General features: G+C 40.2%; 2 protein-coding genes across 4 annotated transcripts in view; one reads left to right on the top strand and one right to left on the bottom strand.

Moving 5' to 3' along the window:
• Positions 1-3,671, bottom strand: part of LOC126176216 (FACT complex subunit Ssrp1) — a 113,824-nt gene extending 110,153 nt beyond the window's left edge. For both annotated transcript variants that reach the window (XM_049923371.1, XM_049923363.1), the window contains exon 1: positions 3,511-3,671. In XM_049923371.1, the coding sequence (XP_049779328.1) occupies positions 3,511-3,567 (57 nt within the window). In that variant the 5' untranslated portion in view covers positions 3,568-3,671. The remainder of the gene's footprint in view (positions 1-3,510) is intronic.
• A 17,331-nt stretch (positions 3,672-21,002) lies between these two features.
• LOC126176234 (actin-binding protein IPP) overlaps positions 21,003-24,856 on the top strand; it is a 62,872-nt gene continuing 59,018 nt past the window's right edge. The window contains exons 1-4 of one of the 2 annotated variants that reach the window (XM_049923387.1): positions 21,003-21,457; positions 21,550-21,785; positions 21,864-22,008; positions 22,442-22,580. In XM_049923387.1, coding sequence (XP_049779344.1) covers positions 21,555-21,785; positions 21,864-22,008; positions 22,442-22,580 — 515 coding nt within the window. In that variant the 5' untranslated portion in view covers positions 21,003-21,457; positions 21,550-21,554. The remainder of the gene's footprint in view (positions 21,458-21,549; positions 21,786-21,863; positions 22,009-22,441; positions 22,581-24,856) is intronic. The other variant, XM_049923381.1, reaches the window with a different exon arrangement.

Raw genomic sequence — 24,856 nt, forward strand, 5'->3', positions numbered from 1 at the left:
AAATATAAAAATGCAGTAAATGAAACAGACAAAAAGGAATACAAACGTCTCAAAAATGAGATCGTCAGGAAGCGCAAAGTGGCTAAGCAGGGATGGCTAGAGGACAACTGTAAGGATGTACAGGCGAATATCACTAGGGGTAAGACAGATACAGCCTACAGGAAAATTAAAGAGACCTTTGGAGATAAGAGAACCACTTGTATGAACATCAAGAGCTCAGATGGAAACCCAGTTCTAAGCAAAGAAGGGGAATCAGAAAGGTGGAAGGAGTATATAGAGGGTCTATACAAGGGCGATGTACTTGAGGACAATATTATGGAAATTGAAGAGGATGTAGATGAAGAGGAAATGGGAGATACGATACTGCGTGAAGAGTTTGACAGAGCACTGAAAGACCTGAGTCGAAACAAGGCCCCCGGAGTAGACAACATTCCATTGGAACTACTGACGGCCTTGGGAGAGCCAGTCCTGACAAAACACTACCATCTGGTGAGCAACATGTATGAAACAGGCGAAATACCCTCAGACTTCAAGAAGAATATAATAATTCCAATCCCAAAGAAAGCAGGTGTTAACACATGTGAACATTACCGAACTATCAGTTTAATAAGCCACAGCTGCAAAATACTAACACGAATTCTTTACAGAGGAATGGAAAAACTAGTAGAAGCCGACCTCGGGGAAGATCAGTTTGGATTCCGTAGAAATACTGGAACACGTGAGGCAATACTGACCTTACGACTTATCTTAGAAGAAAGATTAAGGAAAGGCAAACCTACGTTTCTAGCATTTGTAGACTTAGAGAAAGCTTTTGACAATGTCGACTGGAATACTCTCTTTCAAATTCTAAAGGTGGCAGGGGTAAAATACAGGGAGCGAAAGGCTATTTATAATTTGTACACAAACCAGATGGCAGTTATAAGAGTCGAGGGGCATGAAAGGGAAGCAGTTGTTGGGAAGGGAGTGAGACAGGGTTGTAGCCTATCCCCAATGCTATTCAATCTGTATATTGAGCAAGCAGTAAAGGAAACAAAAGAAAAATTCGGAGTAGGTATTAAAATCTATGGAGAAGAAATAAAAACTTTTGAGGTTCGCCGATGACATTGTAATTCTGTCAGAGACAGCAAAGGACTTGAAAGAGCAGTTGAATGGAATGGATAGCGTCTTGAAAGGAGGATATAAGATGAACATCAACAAAAGCAAAACGAGGATAATGGAATGTAGTCGAATTAAATTGGGTGATGCTGCAGGAATTAGATTAGGAAATGAGATGCTTAAAGTAGTAAAGGAGTTTTGCTATTTGAGGAGCAAAATAACTGATGATGGTCGAAGTAGAGAGGATATAAAATGTAGACTGGCAATGGCAAGGAAAGCGTTTCTGAAGAAGAGAAATTTGTCAACGTCGAGTATAGATTTAAGTGTCAGGAAGTCGTTTCTGAAAATATTTGTATGGAGTGTAGCCATGTATGGAAGTGAAACATGGACGATAAATAGTTTGGACAAGAATAGAATAGAAGCTTTTGAAATGTGGTGCTACAGAAGAATGCTGAAGATTAGATGGGTAGATCAAATAACTAATGAGGAGGTATTGAATAGAATTGGGAAGAAGAGGAGTTTGTGGCACAACTTTACAAGAAGAAGGGACCGGTTGGTAGGACATGTTCTGAGGCATCAAGGGATCACAAATTTAGCATTGGAGGGCAGCGTGGAGGGTAAGAATCATAGAGGGAGACCAAGAGGTGAATACACTACGCAGATTCAGAAGGATGTAGGTTGCAGTAGGTACTGGGAGATGAAGAAACTTGCACAGGATAGAGTAGCATGGAGAGCTGCATCAAAGCAGTCTCAGGACTGAAGACCACAACAACAACAACAACATCAACATCAACATCAACAAGTCATGGGCAGTGACCGATACCAATTTTTCATCGTACCTATACGTGTTTTGTTTGGTATTGTGAGCTGTTGTTGATCTCAAGGGAAGCATCTGATTCCAATTTTTGTTGTTTTAGGTGTTGGTATTGTGGTATCTATAGTTGCGGTCTGATTATAATTTTTGGAGTAGTTGGCTTTCATATTTTGGTATCGAAAATTGCGGCTGAGCTAAGTACACGACGGGAAGTGACCGGAATTTGGGAATTTTGTGGTGTTTTTCTGTGGTTTGGTGTGTGTGTGTGTGTGTGTGTGTGTGTGTGTGTGTGTGTGTGTGTGTGTATATTTAGTTTGTCCCCACCCAAAACCACCAATTTCCCGTGCTGGCCACATTAGTTTGATTATGTTATTGGATGGAGATGTGTCTACTGATTTTATAGGTATTTTCGTCTTTGTTGTCATGTTTATGTAATGACGTCATAGGCGCCTTATTGGAGACGTTGAGAATGGTCATTTCCGCCATATTGGTGACGTCAAGGCAGACGGGTGGAATCGGCCGCTTCTGTAATCCCAATCAGTCTACCACTAAAACCAAAATTTTAGGATCAACTATTTCTAAAAATCTATGTAAACCCCTATGCGCATTCTATACCACAATGTGATTAATTACAAAGGAAAATTAAATTATAAAATATTCGCTTTCCATAGGGTTGAGATTATAAAGTCGAATGGTAAACACGCCTTCCAATCCGGCAGCATCAAATATTAAATGTTTCTGACAAATCTGCGAATATTTTGGTACATATTATGAAAAACTACAAAGGAGGAGGAAGGATGGACTAGCATAGCCTGTGATGCACATCTGTCAGTCTTTCCCATGGTTTAACGTTACTTGTTAGCAAAGATGACCTAAGACGTGCACATACGTTGCACAGGAATGGGGAGGTGCTTTCGTTGACAGTACAAAAACATACAACTGCCCACCTGGACAGACGAGCTAAAATGGTGGCCAAAGTACAATTTGAACATTATCACATGAACACATAATTGTCACTTGCAATCAGATTGGATTAAGTTTTCGTTCCACAGAACCAAAAATGAGATGATTCTCGTGGGTGTGGAACATGTCAGAAACGATAACCAAAAACATAGAACATTTGAATGTAATACTCACTTTCTTTACCACTTGTCGCGCGAATGTCAAATATCTGAATAAATTACATTAAACTAGAATTGCTATTATTTACGTAATTAGTACCCTGTCAGAATGAAGCATAGTTATGCACTTTCACAATTTTTTTTACAATGTACCTACTCTTCACTGCTGTGGCCATGCGGTGTCAAAACTGAAACCTAATAGACGTTTTTACTTAGGCTGGTCTAACAGTCCCAGTTAACATATTCAACTAAATAGCAGGATGAGTCGTCTCCAAAACGTCTTTCAAGCCATGTGTAAGCTGTGCTTTATATGAAATGTAGTTTTTAATGCTCAAGGGATATCCTGCTTTCTCATTTAAGCTATGTGGCGACTAAAGAGCTACAAATTACATATTATTAGTGAAGTGCTATTTCAAATTAAAAAATATCCTCATTCAGCACACAAAAAATTACAAACAGCAGTCTATAAAAACAGCTTACCATAGCGCCTTTTACTTCCGAAGAAATATCCGAATATTCGAGAAAATCCACCGTCATTGTGGATAATCCGTACTTACACACAAGACACAAATAATTACACACACATCCGTTTCTTTCGGTTCTTGTGTACAGCTCCCGCTACTAGAATACACCACCAAAGTTCCTGTCACCAAGCTGTGAAAGATATTGCACTAGCCAGATGGACTTGTGTCTAGGGACAGCAAATCTTGGTGCCAAACGCGTGGCCGATTTGTAGAGCTCGGCTGACTTACTGTATGTTAACCGCGTAGATAGCTTATATTGTTTTAGGATCTAGTTTACGAAAATGAATGACTTCACAAAAACAACTTCGAAAACATATACCACAATTAAAAACATTGGTAAGTTCTCCCCATATTAAGAGTAATTTTTCGCGATAAAATGTACCAGTTCTTATTACCTTAAACGACTGATACTATATATTTCTGGTCACAGAGGCCGAGCAGTTCTAGGCGCTACAGTCGCAGCTTCGACTCCTGCCTCGGCCATGGATGTGTGTGATGTCCTTAGGTTAGTTAAGTTTAAGTACTTTTAAGTTCTAGGGGACTGATGATCTCAGAAGTTAAGTCCCATAGTACTCAGAGCCATTTGAACCATTTTTGGTTACAGACGAGCAGATAGATTGGCTCGAATCCAGTGTTTATAAACAATGGCTGCCCAAACATCATTGAAACTGGTTTCCTTCATTAACCTGAACCTGAATTTTATCTTAAAGTGACGTAAATTTATGTAGTACTCTCGCGAAGTTAGTATCTGACTAAAGCAGTTTACGAGTTGATATGTATTTTTATGTAATGAATTTACCTATAACGCAAAGACTGTTGTAATCATATTTCACAATCATGGAGGTACAGAAGTATTTATTAATGTATTGCGCTTGAGTGGAGAGTCAGAAACAGCTGACAGGCATTGTGACATACTCAAGTTGGTTTAATGAGTTATTTGTTAGAGCAAGATCTATACTATAACAGTCTTTATGTTGTTTTTGTCTGTGTGATAAATACTTTGAAAATTGGTGAAACTGCTGTACAGTGCATAAGCTCGGAGTAGTGACCTAGAAAATTTTCTCGCTAAAGATGTTTTGAATGAAGAAATTTCCAGAAAAGTGCGAACTTTCAGCTTGTTCAAAATAATAAATTTATTATTTCATCAGTTCCGATTTTGAAGAAATTTGTTCCATAATGTTCTGGGATAGCAAGATCTGAGGCGTTCAAGATGAAAAGTCAAGGGGAATGATGTATAAATTAATCTACAGTATGGATTACAGGTTAAATAGAAAGCTATTCCTTAGCTCCTCAGCTGAGTATCACTCTCCTAAAGTAAAGTTTGTCATATATGACACTTGGCTAAAAGAAACTGTTATTCCCCTTATAAATCAAATTCATTTGGTTTACATACGCTATGTAACACACATTAGCGCCGTTTCCTCTCCAAACGAAAACAAGGCGGTGTCGAATCCGACACTGCCTTGTTGTAGAAATATTAACTTTCAAGGAAATTTCGATTATCATGGCTGTAGCATGAACAATTTGTCGATGTAAGCTTTTATTACTGACACATGTTACAGAGCACAAATTGCAACTCTATTTTTACATTTTTCAAATGAGGGCTATATTAACGTAAACGAACGCATTACAACCAAAACATGCGAATAGTACACAGCAGATTACATAAACTTTCGCTGACTACCACCAGAAAGCGCTACGATATGCAGATCCGAGGCCAGCCGAGCGCACTCGATCGGCACCAAGATATTCTGTCCCCAGACAGCCCATCTGCCAAATGGGTCATATGAATAAAAAGGAGAACGTTCTCCAGAGTAGATACTCAGTGCAAAAGCACATTCTCAGAGAAAGTTCTCCGTTTCCTATGAATAAAAACTACAAAGTATAATCTCTGACCCGGGAGTACTTTCTCACTACCTCTCCCTTGACAAGGGAACCTCCCCATCGCACCCCCCTCAGATTTAGTTATAAGTTGGCACAGTGGATTGGCCTTGAAAAACTGAACACAGATCAATCGAGAAGACAGAGGAAAATGTGAGCTCAGGAGCGCCGTGGTTCCGTGGTTAGCGTGAGTAGCTGCGGAACGAGAGGTCCTTGGTTCAAGTCTACCGTCGACTGAAAATTTTACTTTCCTTATTTTCCCAAAGTTATGATCTGTCCGTTCGTTCATTGACGTCTCTGTTCACTGAAATAAGTTTAGTGTCTGTGTTTTGCGACCGCACCGCAAAACCGTGCGATTATTAGACGAAAGGACGTGCCTCTCCAATGGGAACCGAAAACATTTGATCGCAAGGTCATAGGTCAACCGATTCCTTCACAGGAAAACACGTCTGATATATTCTATACGACACTGGTGACGGCATGTGCTTCACATGACAGGAATATGTTGTCGACCCACCTAACTTGTACATGGGTAAAAAGATTCTTCTACCTTGCTCCATTTAGGTTTTCTTGTGGATGTGATAATCACTCGCAAAAAAGTGATGAAAACATAAGAGTTTGTCACATAAACTGAAAATAAAAAATTAAACTTTTCACTTGAGGGAAGACTTGAACCTAGGACCTCTCGTTCCGTAGCTGCTCTCGCTAACCACAGGACCACGGCGCCCCTACACTCCCATTGTCCTTGATGTTGCCTATCTTCGCATGGACTACTCGGTTTGTGTATTTTACTAATTTTTTTCATGGTTCCACACAACTTCTTCCTGTTTTCTCTTGATGTGTGTTCAGTTTTTCAAGGCCTATCCACTGTGCCAACTTATAACTAAATCTGAGGGGGGTGTGATGGGGAGGTTCCCTTGTGAGTAAGTTCTCAGCAAAGAGAACTTTCTTAGTTTGTTTCGTTTGCATGTCCTTGTGTTACCGAAAGTTTTTCTTACGTTATTTCTGTGCCTAAATGGAAGATACTGAATTAGCCTCATGAATATTATAAAAGATTATCAGGCTATCATCAGCAAATCACAGACTTCGGCCACAAGAAGGGAGAAGGCAGACAGTATTAAGGAGATACAACACCATTACAGGGTTAGTTTTGGAAAAGAAATTTCAGACCAGCAAATTATGAGAAACTGCACAATATGAAGTCACGCATCAAGTCTAAGACGAATGTAAATAAGATGGACAACATTAATATCTCCCTAAAAATTGGGAACAGATAGTTTTGAAGTTTTTATTATACTTTTTTTTATAAATTTGTTATAAAATTTTCGTTTCGTTATTTCTTTTGTTAAAATTTATAATAAATTGGGAAAGATTAACTGAAGCAGTGGGGCAGCAATCTGGACTGTATGACATGAGTGTACTAAATTACTTACCCTCTACTACATTTATAAAGTGAATTTTTATACGTTAGGCACTGTATTTAATCTTTACAGTGAATTGGACTGCAATTGGGCTGCAACTTCAACTCAAAAAAGTTCTGTGGCTAGAATCAGATTGATTAGTCGGTGGAATTTATTTGTATGTTGTCATGCATTTGTAATGTTTCATAAAGCATTGGACTTAAACCTTGAGACACTGCAAGTTGTTGTTTAAAGATGTGTTATGTCAAGCTTATTTATTGTTAAGTAGCTCTCTGTATTGTGTGTGAATCACATTTGTAAGCTTTGGTGGACAAATTTATGCGTTTTCAATAGCTAAGCCCAGTACATATAAGGTACTTGGATTATTAAAAATCCAAATACAAGATGGAAAGCAAACTTATATATCTTGAAGGTAAAGATAATGATGGAAATATGAAATTTGCATAAAAATTAGCACTGGACTAGCAACTAAATTTAACTTTAAACAAACCAGTTTCTACAGGATGTGATGGCAGCTTGTAGCACTGTGTTCCTTTTAGTAAGTCTGGATGCAATTTGAAGTAACAAGTTAAAAAAACTGATGCTTCAGTTTTCTAAAATATAAAATACAAATGCCTCTTACTTGTTCTCCTTGTATAGTGTTTGAAATTCCCCTTCTGTACCACTTAAAAACATTTGTAGGATCCATGCTCTTTTCTGTATTGTTCTTCTCTAGTATACATGTGACCCTACAAGCAGCAAACCATTTGAGTCCAATAAATGTCAATTTCTCACAAAAGTGGACTCCAGCATTCATATACAGGCACTGTCTATGGGCACTTCACACGAAAAAATAGTTGAAAAAACGTCTTGCAAAGAAGCAATTCCCAGCGAAGAAGAAAACGAAGGACAGCCATGTAAACTGAAATCACGTCACTTGACGTCCCGTGACGTGACAGACAGAATGAATACACCTTGGCGGTGCCATGATGGCCAGTGTGAATTGGCCTTAAGGTTTTTGCCTCAACAGTTCTGCTTTGTTTTTACCTTTAGAGTAAGCACGGCTTAAGAACATTTTGCCACTTGACAAATATATATTTAATTGAAGAATAAGAGAATTTTTTTCCATGGCCCTAACTATTCACATACATAAACAAACGAATCAAAATGTCTACTGTCCAATTAATGAAAGCAAAATGAGAGTACATCCACCAAGCACATGTTGGTTAAGCTCGTAGATGATGGTGTGAGAAGCGACTTCATGCAAAAAAGTTAAACACCTTTCAACTTTCGTAACTTGCACACAAGTTGGCATGACAGTGTGTAAGTAGGATGCTACCAGCATGTAAGTTGAATTATGTTAGTAGTGGTGTAAGTAAATCATGCCTGTTGAAACCTGGCTTTAGTTTTAATATTTTTGTGTACTTAGCACAAGACATATTGTCACTGAATGCCATCTTGAGCTGGCTTTGTCTCCATCTACAATTTTCATCACTCATTCCACTACCAAATTCATGACTTCTTGACGTTTCAGCATTCTTCAATTTGTACCCTAAACAAGTCTTTTTCTACAATTCAGGTCTGTGCCTCTCATTAAGTTAAAGCCAATTTACACACAATGGAACACAATGGAATGGAACGTCATGTCAAAACATTCCATACAGCATACACTTCACAGCACCCATTCAATAAAGGTTAGGTTTCTGTTTTTTGATAGTGATGAACCCACATGTTTCCACTACTTGCTTTGCTATTTTATTGGGGTCGTACCATATACATGCATCATTCGTCCATGGTGATAAAGTTGCAAAAGAAATAATCTGGATTGGCCTGACTCAACTTTAACATTTCCACTCCTGTATCAGTTCAGTGGTCTTTTTCAAAAGTGGTGAGTAGTGCTGCATCCCAGAGGGCAGAAGCCTTGGTCATGTCCAAAATGTCATGCACGATATTGAAATCTGATAATTGAGTGGTTTTTAACTTTATCCATCATTGCTTCGATTGATATACGCTAATTACCATGCTCCAGACCCTCCAATATGCTTGTAATTCCTAGTTATTTACAGAGAGATGGTCTACCACTTCGTTCTCCTTCAGTGTCAATTCACACCGACTGTCACATCACGTTACGTCACAGCACCACTGTCCATTACCACACATGAGGTCAGTTAACTTAGCCTCATACCAAACGGTGGAAGTGAGGTTATGAGTTACCATCGATGAAAAAAATGTCGGAGTTTAGTACTGGAAATGAGGAACTAACCACGATGGAGTTTATGAATAGCCAAAGGAAACTTCATAATGTTCGTTGTTTGATCAAGAACAAACATACATATTTTAAGTAGCAAATAAATGTCGATCTTTTGAAATGTTGTTTCACTTCGCAGCACTTTACCACACAAAACTGATCGTTTTGTGTGATAAAGTGCTGCGAAGTGAAACAAAATTTCAAAAGATCGACATTTATTTGCTACTTAAAATATGTATGTTGAAACATATGGAACAATAATTATAAGTGACTATATAGAACCTGTTTAACTTTTTCATTATGTTTTTCCTTACATAACTAATAATGTCGTAAATAACTATATTTGCCTTCTACATAAGAGCTGACTTTTTAGCTTAAAATGTTATTTGATGAAAATCGCTTAATCAACTAATGCTCTTATTTATGAACTCTGATCCGTTTTTGGAAAATCTAAATTAAATAATTAGATATCTGGCCTCGCTTGTGAAGGAACAATCAGTATAAAAATATGCAAGTTGTCATGGCATATTTGCAAACACAAACGAAAACAAACCATGTAGCATAATATAGATTACAAATAAACAACAGCACAAAATCCAATACTGTAACTTGACTGAGCGCGACGAAAGTAGGTGAATTTCCGATGTTAGCAGACAACACCATTAAAACTTTCTTCACGAGAAACCTTGACATGACGTGACATAACGGACAGTTGACGGCCTGTGTGAACGTCGCCATTTGAAATGCATTGTGGAATGTTTTGACATGACGACTTGTGGTGTGATCTGACGGCAAATGTGAAGGGGACTTCGTTCAGACTGTTTTCACCACACTGAAAGTGTCGGCACCACCTAGTCACTGGCTACATTTATATGAGACACAACTTCTGGAAGAGGAAAACCGAATTTCGGAAACAGTTTTCCACTCTTGTATTTACATGTCAAGGACTGAAGTGGTCTTGCGATAACAGTCAAGTAATGGTTTTCCGACCATCAGTGTTTTATACTAATGACTCCTGGAAATCAGGTACGCTGCTTTCCGATTTAGTTAGCAAATTAAATATCAGAGTTAGACAACTTCATTTCCAGTCTAAAATTTCCACTTCACTGCAGAAATTGTCACTTAGTTCAGATTAGCCGAATTATTTTTTAAAAAATAAGACATAACATAACAACCCAAGCGCCATTCAAGAACACATGTGCATTTGGGAACTCTGTGACAAGAAAGAATGTTGTTGATAGATGACTGAGACCACATGCCAGCATCTCCGACTGGCAGTTTGGTTAATGGTTTCTGACAGTGTACATGTACCTACACTGTACCGACTTAGAACGAATAATGAGTTACTTTTCTGGATTGTGGTGGTGTTATCTAACATTCTACATTCCATCTATAGCAGAGCACTAAATTCATGACTTATGATGATGTCACAACTACAGTATCGATTACCCCCTCAAATTATTTACACTTACACTACAGAGATTATGGGTTGTCAAGATGCTGCAAAATTTCGGCTGGCCATCGCCGGCTATGTGCAAGAGCAATTAGATGCACATCAAAAACTTATGGCCAGAATATTTTCCGTCATTCAGGATCAACAATATATTAATAACACTGACAAAAATTGGACTGGACGTTACTTTCAACTGGGGTGGGAGTATAGCTGACCTTCCAGCTACCATGAACCAAGCTGATATTGTCCAATGTCTGCCAACACTGACATCACCACTTCTGGCTGGAGTGACCACTTACACTCTGCCACAACAAACCCCCACCCCCCTGCCAACTGCGCCATGCCTGCACCTGTCCATAACCTCTTCTGCTGGTAACGTGCACAATTTGGTGACTCTGCTCGCGACTATCGCCTGCCATGTGACTTCCCAAACTCAATGCACATGAAGCACACCAAACTGTACAGAAAATTTAAGCCACCTAGACACCCATAATGATGATATTGGCTCTCTCTCCCTCAATCTCATCATGACAACAGACTTTTCATTTTTGGTCCTCGACCACGTCAACGGCCAACACTTCCTTGTTGACTCTGGCTAGGAAGTCAGTACTTCACCAACCATTTTTACATCGTCTAGCCCAATTGCCCAGCTTTGTGCAGCAAACGACTCGATAATCCGAGTCTATGGTTCTCTGGCCTGCATACTGGAACTCGGTTTCCACAACGTTTTCACCTGGATATTTATAGTTGCGGATGTTGATGTTCCAGTGCTCAGTAGAGACTTCCTTTGACTCTTCCCTTTGGTTCCTGATACGTACGGCTACATTTCTATTCACTGTCAGTGGCCACTCTGTCATAGGTGTCGTCAGTCATATCCACTTAGTGGCTCAGCACATTGGAGCAGCCTGCATTATACAACTTCAGCCCTCGAGGGAGTTCCCTGTGGCTATTAGTACCTTAAGGACTGCCTTCACGCTATCGATCACTTACAGAAAGTGCAACAGGTCTATTTCTACAGGTACGTGACAAACCTCTATCTATAACATGAAAATGTTGGTGTCCACTGCAGAATTCTTCAAATAAAAAAAGAACTCCACATAGCACAGCACCTTCTCGACCAGATACATCCACTTAATTCCACGTCCCCTCAGCCCCTCTGTACCGAGCCGATGCTGAACCTCTTCCACCATTTGCGGATGCAGCTACAGCACCATCATCATTTTCTGGCATGAAGGTCAGTAGTAAGCTTTCTGTTCATACTCCCTCCAATATGTCTCCATGCTCTTCCCTGTAAGATTTGCGCAGTGTGCCATTTAAAACATAATGGTTAATAAGATGATTACTACACCAACATCCAGTGTGTCACAGAGCAGGTAGACCATCATTAGATTCACTCCAGGTTATTAAGGTCGCGGTAGACGAACTCCTACAAACTGGCACCATACAGCCCTCCAAACAGGTCCTCGGCTTCAACCATCAATTGGTTCCCGAAAAAAAAGATCTGTTATGGTGTTTGGTGATTACAGAGTTCTCAGTGCTCGTACTATACTGAACAGCTACTCAGTACCAAACATCCAGGACCTCACTCATTTTCTGGCAGGCGTTTGTGTTTAGCGTCACTGACTGCAAGACAGCATACCTGCAAATTGCCATGTGATTGAATGACATCGACAAAACTGCTATAATCATGGCTTTTAGCTTGTTTGAGTTTATGTTCATGCTGTACAGACTTAATTAACTGCCAGCTGGAGTGGCCGTGTGGTTCTAGGCGCTACAGTCTGGAACCGCAAGACCTCTATGGTCGCAGGTTCGAATCCTGCCTCGGGCATGGATGTGTGTGATGTCCTTAGGTTAGTTAGGTTTAAGTAGTTCTAAATTCTAGGGGACTGATGACCTCAGAAGTTGAGTCCCATAGTGCTCAAAGCCATTTGAACCATTTGAACTTAATTAACTCTGCTCAGACACAACAGCCACTCAATTTCTTTCTCGCACAAGCTCTCACCTCCACAACGCTTGTTTTCAGCATATGATCGAGCAGTTTAAGATGCAATACTTTATTTCCAGCAAGACATCGACATCTGTTCATTTACAAGGACCATCATACACTTGCTGACTGTCTGAAACGCGCCAAAGGACACTTGTACCTGACGGATTTGGGACTTGGATTGCATTGCACAGTTTACCACCGACGTCCACCATCTGAAAGCTGCAGAAAACGTCGCGACAGATTACTTCTCGTGCATCAACGTATTGTCATCACACTCTAACTACGAGCAGTTCATAGAAGCGCAACAGGAAGTTCAGCTGTTATAGGGTCTTCTCCGTGACTCTACCGATCGAACTTTGGTCTATCCCAGACGCAACCCGCCGATCGTCTGTGACGATTTGCAAAACTGTCACGGCCCCTTGTTCCTCAACTATTCCGCCACGTCATCTTTGACCAGTTATATAACCTGTCACACCCCGATTATGCAACAGGTGACAGACCATTTCGTATGGCTCAATGTGAAGAAGGATTTTAAGCTCGTGCATGCATTCTATGCCAAATGAGTGAGGTATAATACCACCACAACTGCCCCTGGGTACTTTTAAGTTCTATAAGAATGTTTTCCACATGCGTACATCGATCTTGTGGGACCAATAACAGTCTTCTGATGGCTATCAGTATGTGGTAGGGGATCAACCACTTCACTTGATGGGTAGGGGCTGTACCACTTAAGGTTAATACGGCCAATTCAATCGGCAAAGCCTTTATCGACATCCATAAATCATGCTTTGGTAGCCCCATATCCATAACAACCGACCAAGATCGGCAGTTTGCATTCACTATCTTCCTTGAATTGTGTAACATATCAGCACCCATCGAATTAGAACGACAGCATGTCACCCACAGAGTAATGAGTTTATTGAGCATGGCACTGCACCTTAAAGATGGCTCTCAACTGCCATGATGGAGTCTTTACAGAGGCACTACCATGGGTACTACTGGTTGTGTGTATGGCACACTAACGCGATCTCAGAGCTTCGCCCGCTGAAATTTAGTATGGTGATGTCTCTCCCCGCCTGAACACTTTGTCTTCCAACAACCTTCGACCACATCTCCTCATCTGATCGATCTGGTCTCGCGAGTAAAACGCCACATCGCCCACATCTGCATGACACCCTCTTTTCCTCACACTGTGCCTAAGGTATTCCTTCACAAGGTTCTAAAAGATTACGAGTTTGTGGAGTTACACCATTACATAATCTGACTATCCTTACAACCCTCATGCTGCAATCCCCACAAGGTACTAAGATGGAACAAGTGTATTTTAGACATTGCTACAAGGGGAAACTTACGACAGTATCTGCCAGATGCCTTAAGACAGTGTGGGCTCTGCAACAAACTTTGCCAGGCGATGAACCCTGCCAACGTCCTTCCAATGCTCTGTTGCACGATTCACCCCCCCATCTGGTGAGGTTTGAGCTGTGCCTTGATGTCCAAGGTTTTCTTGTTGGAGACCTTAACATCAAGATGATTGTCAAATACCTCCTTGTTGAGGGGCAGCATCCAGATTGCCAGACCTCAGACAACTCTATTGCCCTTCACTTCAAGAAAACACTTAAGATACCACATCAAGTCGATACCCCCACTTCTCCTCCAACATCTCTGCTGATGGTATCCTCACCATTACAGCTCACTGCCGACCCCTTCTGGATCACGCACCCTCATTGGTGCCATCTGCTGCTGGTGACCTCTCTGCCACCCCTGCGACCTCTGACACCACCATGCAGTCATGCTTCGGCTGCCCCACCATGTGCTAGTGCGTCTTCACGACTACTGCATGTATGCTGTGTGGCATACATCGTTTCCCAGGACCAGCTCTGCACCAGATGGGAACATGTTCATCACATTCACGTGGCGCCTCAATAACATCTCTGCCTCCACATTATCTCATCACCTCTGCACTCCAAGACCTATCCTCGCAGTGCTCCACATTATGGAGGGTAGGAGGAAAGGGGCCGAGTGGGAACTCCATGGCAAGAAACATTACCACTGGTGGACGACTGAGATCGCAGGCAAGTGACCTCTGACTGGCAGTTAAAGGCTTCTGACATTGTAGATTTACCATTGTTGTACCGATTTAGCATGAATACAGAGTGTGATTATCCAGATTCCAATTATGTTGTCTTACATCTTACATCCCATTTATAGTAGAGCAAGACATTCATTTAAATGGGAGGGAAAATCGATAGTGGAAGTGGAGATCTGGCAGCTGGAATGGCACTGTGTCTCGAGGATTTCAAACCGTCAAAGGACTGGAAACATTTACCTGGAAGCAAACAAAAAATTAAGTACAGAACTTTAGTATTAGTGATTTACTAGATTTTACTTATTGGACTCTTTTAAATGATGCCTCAACTCATGTAGTGTTTTTCACATGATGATTTCTTACACTAATACATTAATATGCCAGAACATCATGACTACTGCTCACTGCATGACTGGTGACATTGTGCGAACATGATAAACACTAAGGATCATATATAAATGGAACAGAGGGGAATGGGAAATCGTTCTAGTGAGGATGTGGCCCCCAAGTGCTGAAATCCATTGACATAAGCTACTTGGATAAAGGGCAGACTGTTATTACTGTGTGCCTAGGAATGACCATCCCATAAATGAAGAAGATGGTCGGCTGTTTGTATGCTGTCTATAGAACTACCATCTAGCATCATTGCTTTATATTTGTTATAGAATTTTAGCACATATTCTGAGCACAAGAATAATGGATACCTCAAACAGAATAACTTTCTCCATGCCAAGTAGCCCGTATTCACATGAAACCCAAGATAAGCTTTTTTCACATATCACCCTGAAAACCATGGATCAACGTGGATGCAAAATTTCTTCACTTCTGGGATTTGACTCAGTACACACCAACTTTTATTAACCGAAAGATAGTCATAAGGGGTATCAAATGAGATTTGGAGTGGATTGAGGATTTATTGGAATGTAGGATGGAGAATGTTACCTTGGCCTGAGTATCACTGACAGATGTAGCAGTAGCTTGAGGAGTGCCCCAGAGAAATGTGTTGAGACTACTGCTATTCATGTTGCATATTAATGAGCTGGCAGACAATATTAACAATTACTTCCGACTTTTTGGAAGATAATGCACTGTCAGTGAGTCACAACAGCAATCAGTTGACTCATCCAAATATCCCGGTTAACAATTCTGGAGACGTGAAATTGAATGATCAGGTCCACTCAACCCCACATAAGTAAGGTGGCATTTGGTCCATTTGTAGTATAGACCCCATGAGTTTGATACAGCTTCTCAAAAGAAACGATTCATTTTAAATTTCCTCTATGCTCTCCAGTTAAACTCGTTACTTTCGTGCATGTTTGTTTATTTATCAAGCACAGTTCCACATTTTATTTACTGTGTAGTGCATAGTACCGTTGTTTGCATCAAGCCAGGCATTAGTTTTTATCTGAATAGCCACTGCAATAGTTATAGCCCTCACTCAGTCGACTGCTAGCTACCATTACTGCACCAGCATATCAGAAGACACTGTTTTCGTCTGTGAGTTTGACACAGCATCTCATAAGAAGCGACATATTTTGTATTTTCTCCATGTTCTTTAGTTTAAAGTCGTTAATATCGTGTGTGTTTGTTTATTAATTGTCTAGAGTATATTTTCCCCTTCTTTAGTAAGGACAGGATGCAAGCTCCAGGTGGTATTGGCCTCATTCACACAGTTTGAACTGCTCATTAATGTCGTGAGTGTTTGTTTACTAACTGTCTAGGGTATATTTTCGCCGTCCTTGGTAAAGATAATATGCGAGCTGAGTTGTGACTCTTCGTTCAAAGTTCCAGGTTGTATTGGCTTCTGTCACACGGTCTGAAGCTGCTACCAATGGACACCACCGTGGGGACCAGACAAGGAGATCCAAGAGACGTCCAGTACATCCCATGTGTCCCTGATCAGTCCACCACTGTGGCTGCCCTGGGTACTACCTGCTCTGAGGTTGATCCCCCACCTGTAGTTGAGTGGGAGGTCGTTCCAAGGTGTGGCGGGCAGGAAAAGACTTTCTGAGGGGCGAACAGAGGGTTTCCCTAGTTCATTTGAGCCAGATGCAGCCTCTTACCCTGTTCCAGAGGAAGCCTCTTAGCCCACAAGTTCTGTGCATTCACACAGGGGGTGGGATTATTCATAGTCCAGAGCGCCAACATTAGGTACATAATTGAGCCCCTTAGGGCTATGACTGAAAAGGAGGGGAAGAATGCAGCGTACATTCTGTGTGCGTACCAAAAGGAGTCATTCCAGATGTGGAAAGACTGCTTCCAGATGCCCTGAAGAGGACAAGATGCAGCCAACTGTAGGTGGTGGCGTACATCAGTATTAAGTGTGTCACTTTGGATCAGAATGGATTCTGTCTTACTTCAGGCAGCTAGCTGAAATGGAAAGACTGCCAGTCTTCCTTGCAAGATGAAGGTGGAGCTCATTTTCTACAGACTCATAAACAGAACCGACTATGATCCTTTGGTATACAGGGCTGAGTTGAGGGTCTGAACCAGTGGCTCAGACAGTTCTGTGACAATGTAGACTGCAGTGTCCTCGACTTGCGCCATCGATTGGAGGGTTTCTGGTTTCTGCCTAATAGGCAAGGAGTTCACTACACATAGAAAGTGGTAACACAGGGATGGGGCCTGTGTATAGTTAGCAATCCTCATAGCTGTGTTGGGAAAGAACCAGAGCTCCATGCGCTAATGGAAGGTGCTCAAGCTAAAATCGTTATAGGAACAGAAAGCTGGATAAAACTGGAAATAAGTTTGGCCAAAATTTTTACAAAGGACTTAGGATAGATTAAATACAGTTAGTGGTGGAGTGTTTACTGACAGCAGAAGTAGTTTTCCATGTAGTGAAACTGAAGTAGATAGTCCCTGTGAGTTAGTATGTGTAGAAGTTATATTTATCAACAGAACAAATTAATAATTGGTTCCTTTTACTGAGCCCCTGACTCAGATGTTACAGTTGCTGAATAGTTAAAAGAAAACTTGAGTGTTATTTCAAATAAGTACCCAATTCATACAGTTATAGTTGGTGGTGACTTCAATCTACTTGTTTAAAACCAGCAGTAGGCATAAACCCTCATCCAAAATTGTACTGAACGCTTCTACAGAAACTTATTTTGAACAATTAGTTCAGGAACCCACTCGAATTGCAAATGGTTGCAAAAACATTCTTGACATCTTGGCATTCAATAATCATGGTCAAATAGGGAGCATCATGATGTACAAAGGGATTAGTGACCACAAAGTTGTTGCAGTGAGACTGAACACAGTAACGTCCAAACCCAGCAAAAATTAACCCGAAGTACACCTATTTAAAAAACAAATAAAAATTCGTTTGACGCTTTTGTAAGAGACAGTCTCCACTCCTTCTGATCTGCTATGTAAGCATAGAATGGATGTGGTTTGCACTCAAAGAAAGAGTATCAGTGGCAATTGTGAGATAAGAGTATATACCAGATAAATTAATAAGAGTTGGTTCTAGTTCTCCAGAGTGCACAAAAAATGTGAGAATAATGTTGCAGAAACAATGAAAAAGCATGCTAAATTTAGAATAATGCAAAATCCCCAAGACTGGCGAAGTTTTACAAAAGCTGAAAATTTTGTGCGAATTTCAATACAAGATGCATTTAATAGATGCCACAATGAAGCTCTGTCTCAAAACCTGGCAGAAAATCCAAAGAGAGACATAACAATGGTTATGTCACAGTGGCACTAAAGTACAGTTACTAAACATTGTTTTCTGATACTCCTCCACTTAAGGAAACGAAGTAAATTATTACAGAAGTCGAAGCTAGAACAACTACCAATATGAGTAACCTAGAAGTAGAGACCTTCGGTGTAGGAAAGCAGCTTATATCACCTAATAAATGCAAGGTCTATGGTCCAGATTCTATATCAGTCAGGTTCCTTTCAGAGTATGCTGACACAATAGTTCCATACTTAGCAATCATATAACTGCTCATTCGTCGTTACATCTGCACCTAAAGATTGGAAAATTCCAAAGTCACACAAATACTAAAGAAAAGAAATAGAAGTAATCCACTGAATTACATACCCATATCACTGACATCAGTTTAGAGTAATATTCTGAAACATATACTATGTTTGAACATTATGAATTATCTTGAAGGAAACGATTTATTGACAAACAGCATGGATTCAGAAAATATCATTATTGTGAAACACAACTAGCTCTTTGTTCTCATGAAGTAATGAGTGCTGCTGACAGAGGATGTCAAATTGATTCCATATTTTTAGATTTCCAGAAGGATTTTGACACCATTCCTCACAAGTAAATTCTAATCCCACCAATGGACTATCACCTTAGTTGTGTGACTGGATTCATGAGTTACTGTCAGAAAGCTTACAGTTTGTGTTAATTAACATAGAATCAACGAGTAAAGCAGAAGTAATATCTGGCATTCTCTGTGGAAATATTATAGGTCCTCTGCTGTTCCTGATCTATATAAACAACATAGGGGATCATTTGAGCAATCTCATTAGACTGTTTGCAGATGATATTGTCATTTACCCTCTTGTAAAGTCATTAGATTATCAAAACCAAAATGATTTAGGCAAGATATCTGTAATGTATGAAAAGTGACAACTGCATATAAAAAATGAAAAGTGTGAAGTTATTCACGTGTGTACTAAAAGGAAGCAGCTAAATTTTGGTTACACAATAAATCACACAAATCTAAAATATCTAAATTCAGCTAAATACATTACAGTTTTATTACAATTATAAATAACTTATATTGGAAGAATCACATAGATAATGTTGTGGGGGAAAACAAAGCAAAGACTGCGATTTATTGGCAGAACACTTAGACTGTGCCACAGGACTACCAAAGAGACTGTTTTCACCACACTTGTAAGCCCTCTTCTGGAGCAGGCTTATAGCTGTGCAGTGCGCAGTCTGGGATCCACATCAGATGGGACTGCTGGAAGACATCGACGAACTTCAGAGAAAAGCAGCTCGCTTTGTATTACTGCAAAACAGAGTAGAGAGCGCCACAGACATGATATGTGAATTGGGGTGGCAGTCATTAAAACAAAGACATTTTTTGTCATGGCAGGATCTCCTCATGAAATTTATATTACAAACTTTCTCCTCCGATTGCGAAAATAGTTTCTTGATGCCCTCCTATGTAGAGAGAAATGATCATTATAATAAAATAAAAGAAATCAAAGCTTGCACAGATCTATTTAAGTGCTCATTTCTCCCGTGTGCCATTTGAGAGTGGAATGGTAGAGAAATAGCTTAAAGTTTGGTCCACAAACCCTCTGCCAGGCATTTAATTTTGAACTGCAGATTAGTCACGTGCATGTAGATGCATTGGGAAAATACAGTCCACAAAGGAGATTGCTTAAAACATTATTCTTGTACGAGCCATGCCAGAATATTGGTGAAGTGTGTGGGATCTTTGCTGAACAGGGCTAACAGGGTATATTAAACATATACAACTAAGAGCAGCATGAGTGGTTTCAGGTTTGTTTGACTCACAGAAGAGTGGCACAGAAATGTTGAAAACCTGAGCTAAGAGGAGCCTGAAGATAGCTGTCAACTACACCATGATAAATGTAGAAATGTACTACAATCCCCTGCCCATTGCTCTCCGAATCACGAATACAGGATTAGACTAATTTCAGAATTTACGAAGATATTTAAGCAGTCATTTTTCCGTGCCCAATTCAGAACTGAACTGGAAGATTTTCTGATATGTTACATGACGAGAAGCGTCCCTTCCATGCACTTTATGTTGTTTGGATGGCAGCTCACAGACGTAGCTCTGAATGTTTTTTAGTGTGAGACTTTGCAAATTTTCTTTTCGACACTGGCGGACTTTTTGAGATATCACGTGATATGATACGTTAAACGCTAATATCATCAATGATTTTTTATCATTATCATACTCAGTTCCAGCACATATTGCTTTTTTGCATAAGGATGATCGTTTTAAATTCTATTCAATACACAAGAAGTCGTTACAAGAGCTGTCTCCCAAAACGAATTGGTGAAATATGACCTTTACGAGCGTTTAGAGTGTTTCACATTGAACCATTTTCGGGAAAGGTGAAAGATAAAATCAGTTACATCAAATGGTGCAAAGTAAAAAACCATCAAATTGATGCCATTGTAAAAACAGGGTAGACCGCTCTTTGTAATACTTGTAGAGTAAATGTTATTGCGGAACAAATAACATTCTCGTTTTGGTGCTGGACTCGCTAAAATGCTCCCTTTTTTTCTCTTTAGAATCGTGCTAACTTTTGTGTTTATGAACAACGTCATTATTCTGTTTCAGTCTTCAGTGAATCGGTTCATATCGATGCCTTGTTAGAACATTAAAGGCCCTACTTGTCTGACCAACATTTCTCCTAATAGCAACACACTACTTCAAAACGCCAAAAACTAATTCAATAACAATGTTTTTAAATATTTTATTAGATCGCTGAGTGGAGCGCAACACTCTGCTTTCTTTGTGTTTATTTTGTGTCTCTGGCGATCTCCGTGTATAACTGTATCTGAAGTCTATGAATGTTTGATGTACCGTGTCAGATTTTGTTTTCATGTGTAACGCTAACACCTTTACATTTTTAGTATAAAATTAATTTCTGCAGGATTTGAATTAAAATAAAGCTATAGGTTTAAATCAAAACAAAATAGTTTACATATCCTTTGAAGCTTGACCTAAATGTGATTGACACTAGTCAGCTGTTTGACATCAGGCGAATGACGAGCGTACAACAATAAAATAGTATAACGTAGTGTCGCATTTCATCTAGCAACTGTTCCTGTAAACATGAGTTGTGTGTGGTATTGCTATGGTAGAGTATCGTAACAGAAACCATATAATGTGAATAAGCAAAAATATTACAGATCACAGCTAGTATGAACAGGGAAGATTTGGAGTTTACGTTGATTCTGTTTTGTGTTTGATGGATACAGCAACAATGCCCCCGCTGAAGAGCAGTAAACCGAATGATTTGACAGCAGGGTCCAGCAGCCAGATACATTTAAAAGTATCGCCATTTGAAAACAATGCATCTCAAGACATGCCAAATACCAATAAATATCATTGTAGCAATGATTATGCAAAGAAAGTGTTGCTCAATCTCAATGTTCTGCGGCAAAATAGTAGATTCTGTGATATTTCAATTGTGGCAGGGGGAAAAGTGTTGAAGGTAGGCTTACAATTGAAGCAAAATGGATTTTACCTGTATCTTTCGTTGGTTGTTTATGATATGTATTTTCATTTTAAGGCTCATCGAGCTGTTTTATCAGCTAGTAGCCCATACTTTCAAGCCATGTTCACTGCAGGATTATCTGAAGAGCAGCAAGAAACCATTGAATTGCATGATGTTTCACCAAATATTCTACACACACTTATTGACTTCATTTACACAGGTGTGTTGTGATACAGTGACAGTTTGAGCAATATAGTTTACATGCACTGTGCCATATTGTTTAAATTATATGAGACCTTTTTTTTGGCATGAGCTGAATAAGGTGATTATCATGCATTATCATAAGCTTCTTCAGACCTTCCTATTTTGTCAGTCACTGGTGGAAAGATGTGTGTTCTACTAAAGAAATGTGCTTTTACATTATATTGTTCAGTAAGTTCACTCACTAGAGCATTTGATGTAACAGATATATACATACTTCAAGTACATCAAGTCTGTTGCAAGCTACCTGCTAGGTATTTGTTACTTATCTTATGGTGTAAAGCTCAGCAGTGGTGCTCTCACTTTCTACTTCTTCACTTAATTCCACTTTAGACCACAAGTTTTACACACCACACTTTGAACTAACAATTTAGTGATATATATCTTTTCAGGTGATGTGAGCATTGGTCAAGAAAATGTGCAGGAATTGATGGCAGCTGCTGACATGTTGCAGCTTCGAGAGGTAGTGCAAGGATGCACAGATTTCCTGAAAAGGGAGTTGCACACGTCTAATGCTGTTGGCATCTATAGGTATGTTTCACCACTTGTTTAAGATTCTCAAAAGAAATTTATGACTTTTTAATAATGATTTTATCTAATACTCTCTTCAGGACTTGTATGTTCGTTACATTTATGTCATTATTTCGTATTGCATTGAGCAGGTACCCATTTGACAGACTCGTTTATTCCATAATCTCTCTCTCTCTCTCTCTCTCTCTCTCTCTCTCTCTCTCTCTAAAACACACACACACACACACACACACACACACACACACACACACACAAGGGAAAAAAAACTGGGAACATACCCCTAGAACCAAGCCCCTCAACCTATAAATCCTACCCACTGCAAAATAAGTAAATAAATAATAAAAATAAAATAAATAAATTCAGGGGGGCACTTCCACGGCACTTCCCATGTGAATGAGGTTGCCAGTTTGAAGAGCACTTGTTCCAATTCCAGATTAAATGGCCCCTAAAAACCTTCTGTAGTATTAGTGCAAACCCCAGTGTTATAATCCTTAAGTTGAATCCTATGGGTAACCATTTTATGTTCATAACTCCTCTTCCCCAAACCCCTGTAAGATGAAAATGCATCTGACATCACAGTACTACTCTCCTCAATGTATTCCTTGATAGGCCCACCAGTTCCCTCTCACTACAACAATCCAAAATGTTGTATACTCCCCCCCCCCCCCCCCCCCACACACACACAAAACTATACCCACAAACCAACATGCAAACCACCCCTCCCCTACTGTTTCTTACCAAATTCACACTCATCAGTTTCAAATACCACCACAGGTCCACCCAACTTCCCACTATACTTTACATACGCCAAACATACCTCTCTGCAAAAAAAGAAAGTCTATGTAACACAGTGCTCACACTTACACTGGTGTCATAGGCACGTAAACTTAAAGAGGAACTCTTAACAAAAATAACATGTAAGCAAGACAACCTAGATTTCTTGAACCAGGTTCCACGCTGAATTGATTGCCAGATGTTACTCTAACAGCTCCTTCACACATTTAGGTCCCTGGTCAAAAATGCTGGGATTTCGGTCAACTCCATACACTGCCCATAAACAGGACACGTGACGGACATACTCCGCAATCAACCGACAAGGCTGCAAAAACTTAACGAATGACAATATGTCTTCGTCCAAATCCGCAAGCAAAGAATAACTTGCAAACTTATTGGTCATATCCATCACCCACAAAAAATAAACTAACCATACCTAACAAAAGTGCCAAACCCATAAACCACAGAAACCAATGAATTATAACAACGCACTGCAAACAAAGCACACTCTTTCAAGTCCACACTAACACAATGATTACCAAAACTCAAATGACCCAATATTGCACATTACACAACAACTTCACTCATCAACATCCACCAGCAAAATGCACAATCAAATATAACAACACAACACCTACAAACCAACATCTACAAACACAAACCAACTCAAAAACACTGTACCATGGTGAAGTCACTCAGGACAGCATTGTTACATCATGTGTCAAAGCAGAAGAGTGGAATTGGATGCTTCCAGTGACCTGTGGGACTCAAATCCTGACCACGCCTTCACAATTAAGATTTCATTATCTTTTTTGTAAATCACCTCAACAAGGCTTTTTGTATTTCCTCAGTTGTCATTAATGGCCTCTGTGCTGAAGGAATATTTTTAAAACTAAAGGACACACCCACCTAGTACTCCCTCCTCCTCCCCCCCCCCCATCCCGTCCCGTCCCCCCACACACACGTGTAGGGAGAGAGGGAGAGAAAATGGAGTACACAGAGTGTGGGTTGAGAGGGATAGAGGCAGGGTGTGGGGACAGGCATTAGGAAAGGGTGGCCTATGGCTTGAAGGGAAGCGTAGGAATGCAGGAGGGAGAGGCAGCAGGTGCGTAGAATAGGGGTGCGTAGGCACCAGTGCCGAAAAGTTCATGTGGTGAACAATGGTGGTGATGATGTGGAGAAATTGATTGGGAGAGGGTGATGGGGCAGAGGAAGGAGAGGCAGAAAGCGTGGGTGCGGTGGATCAGCAGAGACTGAAGTCAGAAGAATTATGGGAATGAAGGATCTGTTGGAAGAATAACCCCCATCTCCTTAGTTTAGAAAAGCTGGTGCTGTGTTGAAGGATCCAGATGGTGCAGATTGTGAAGCAGCTACTGAACTCAAACATGCTATGCTCAACAGCTTGTTCTGCCACAGGGTGAACAACTCTGCTCCCACTTAGCACCACCAACTGACAGCATATATGCATTTCTTTGCCCACTATGCTGAAACTCTCACTGAGG

The sequence above is a fragment of the Schistocerca cancellata genome, chromosome 1 (assembly GCF_023864275.1).
Source record: "Schistocerca cancellata isolate TAMUIC-IGC-003103 chromosome 1, iqSchCanc2.1, whole genome shotgun sequence".
In the NCBI taxonomy this organism is placed as follows: domain Eukaryota; kingdom Metazoa; phylum Arthropoda; class Insecta; order Orthoptera; family Acrididae; genus Schistocerca; species Schistocerca cancellata.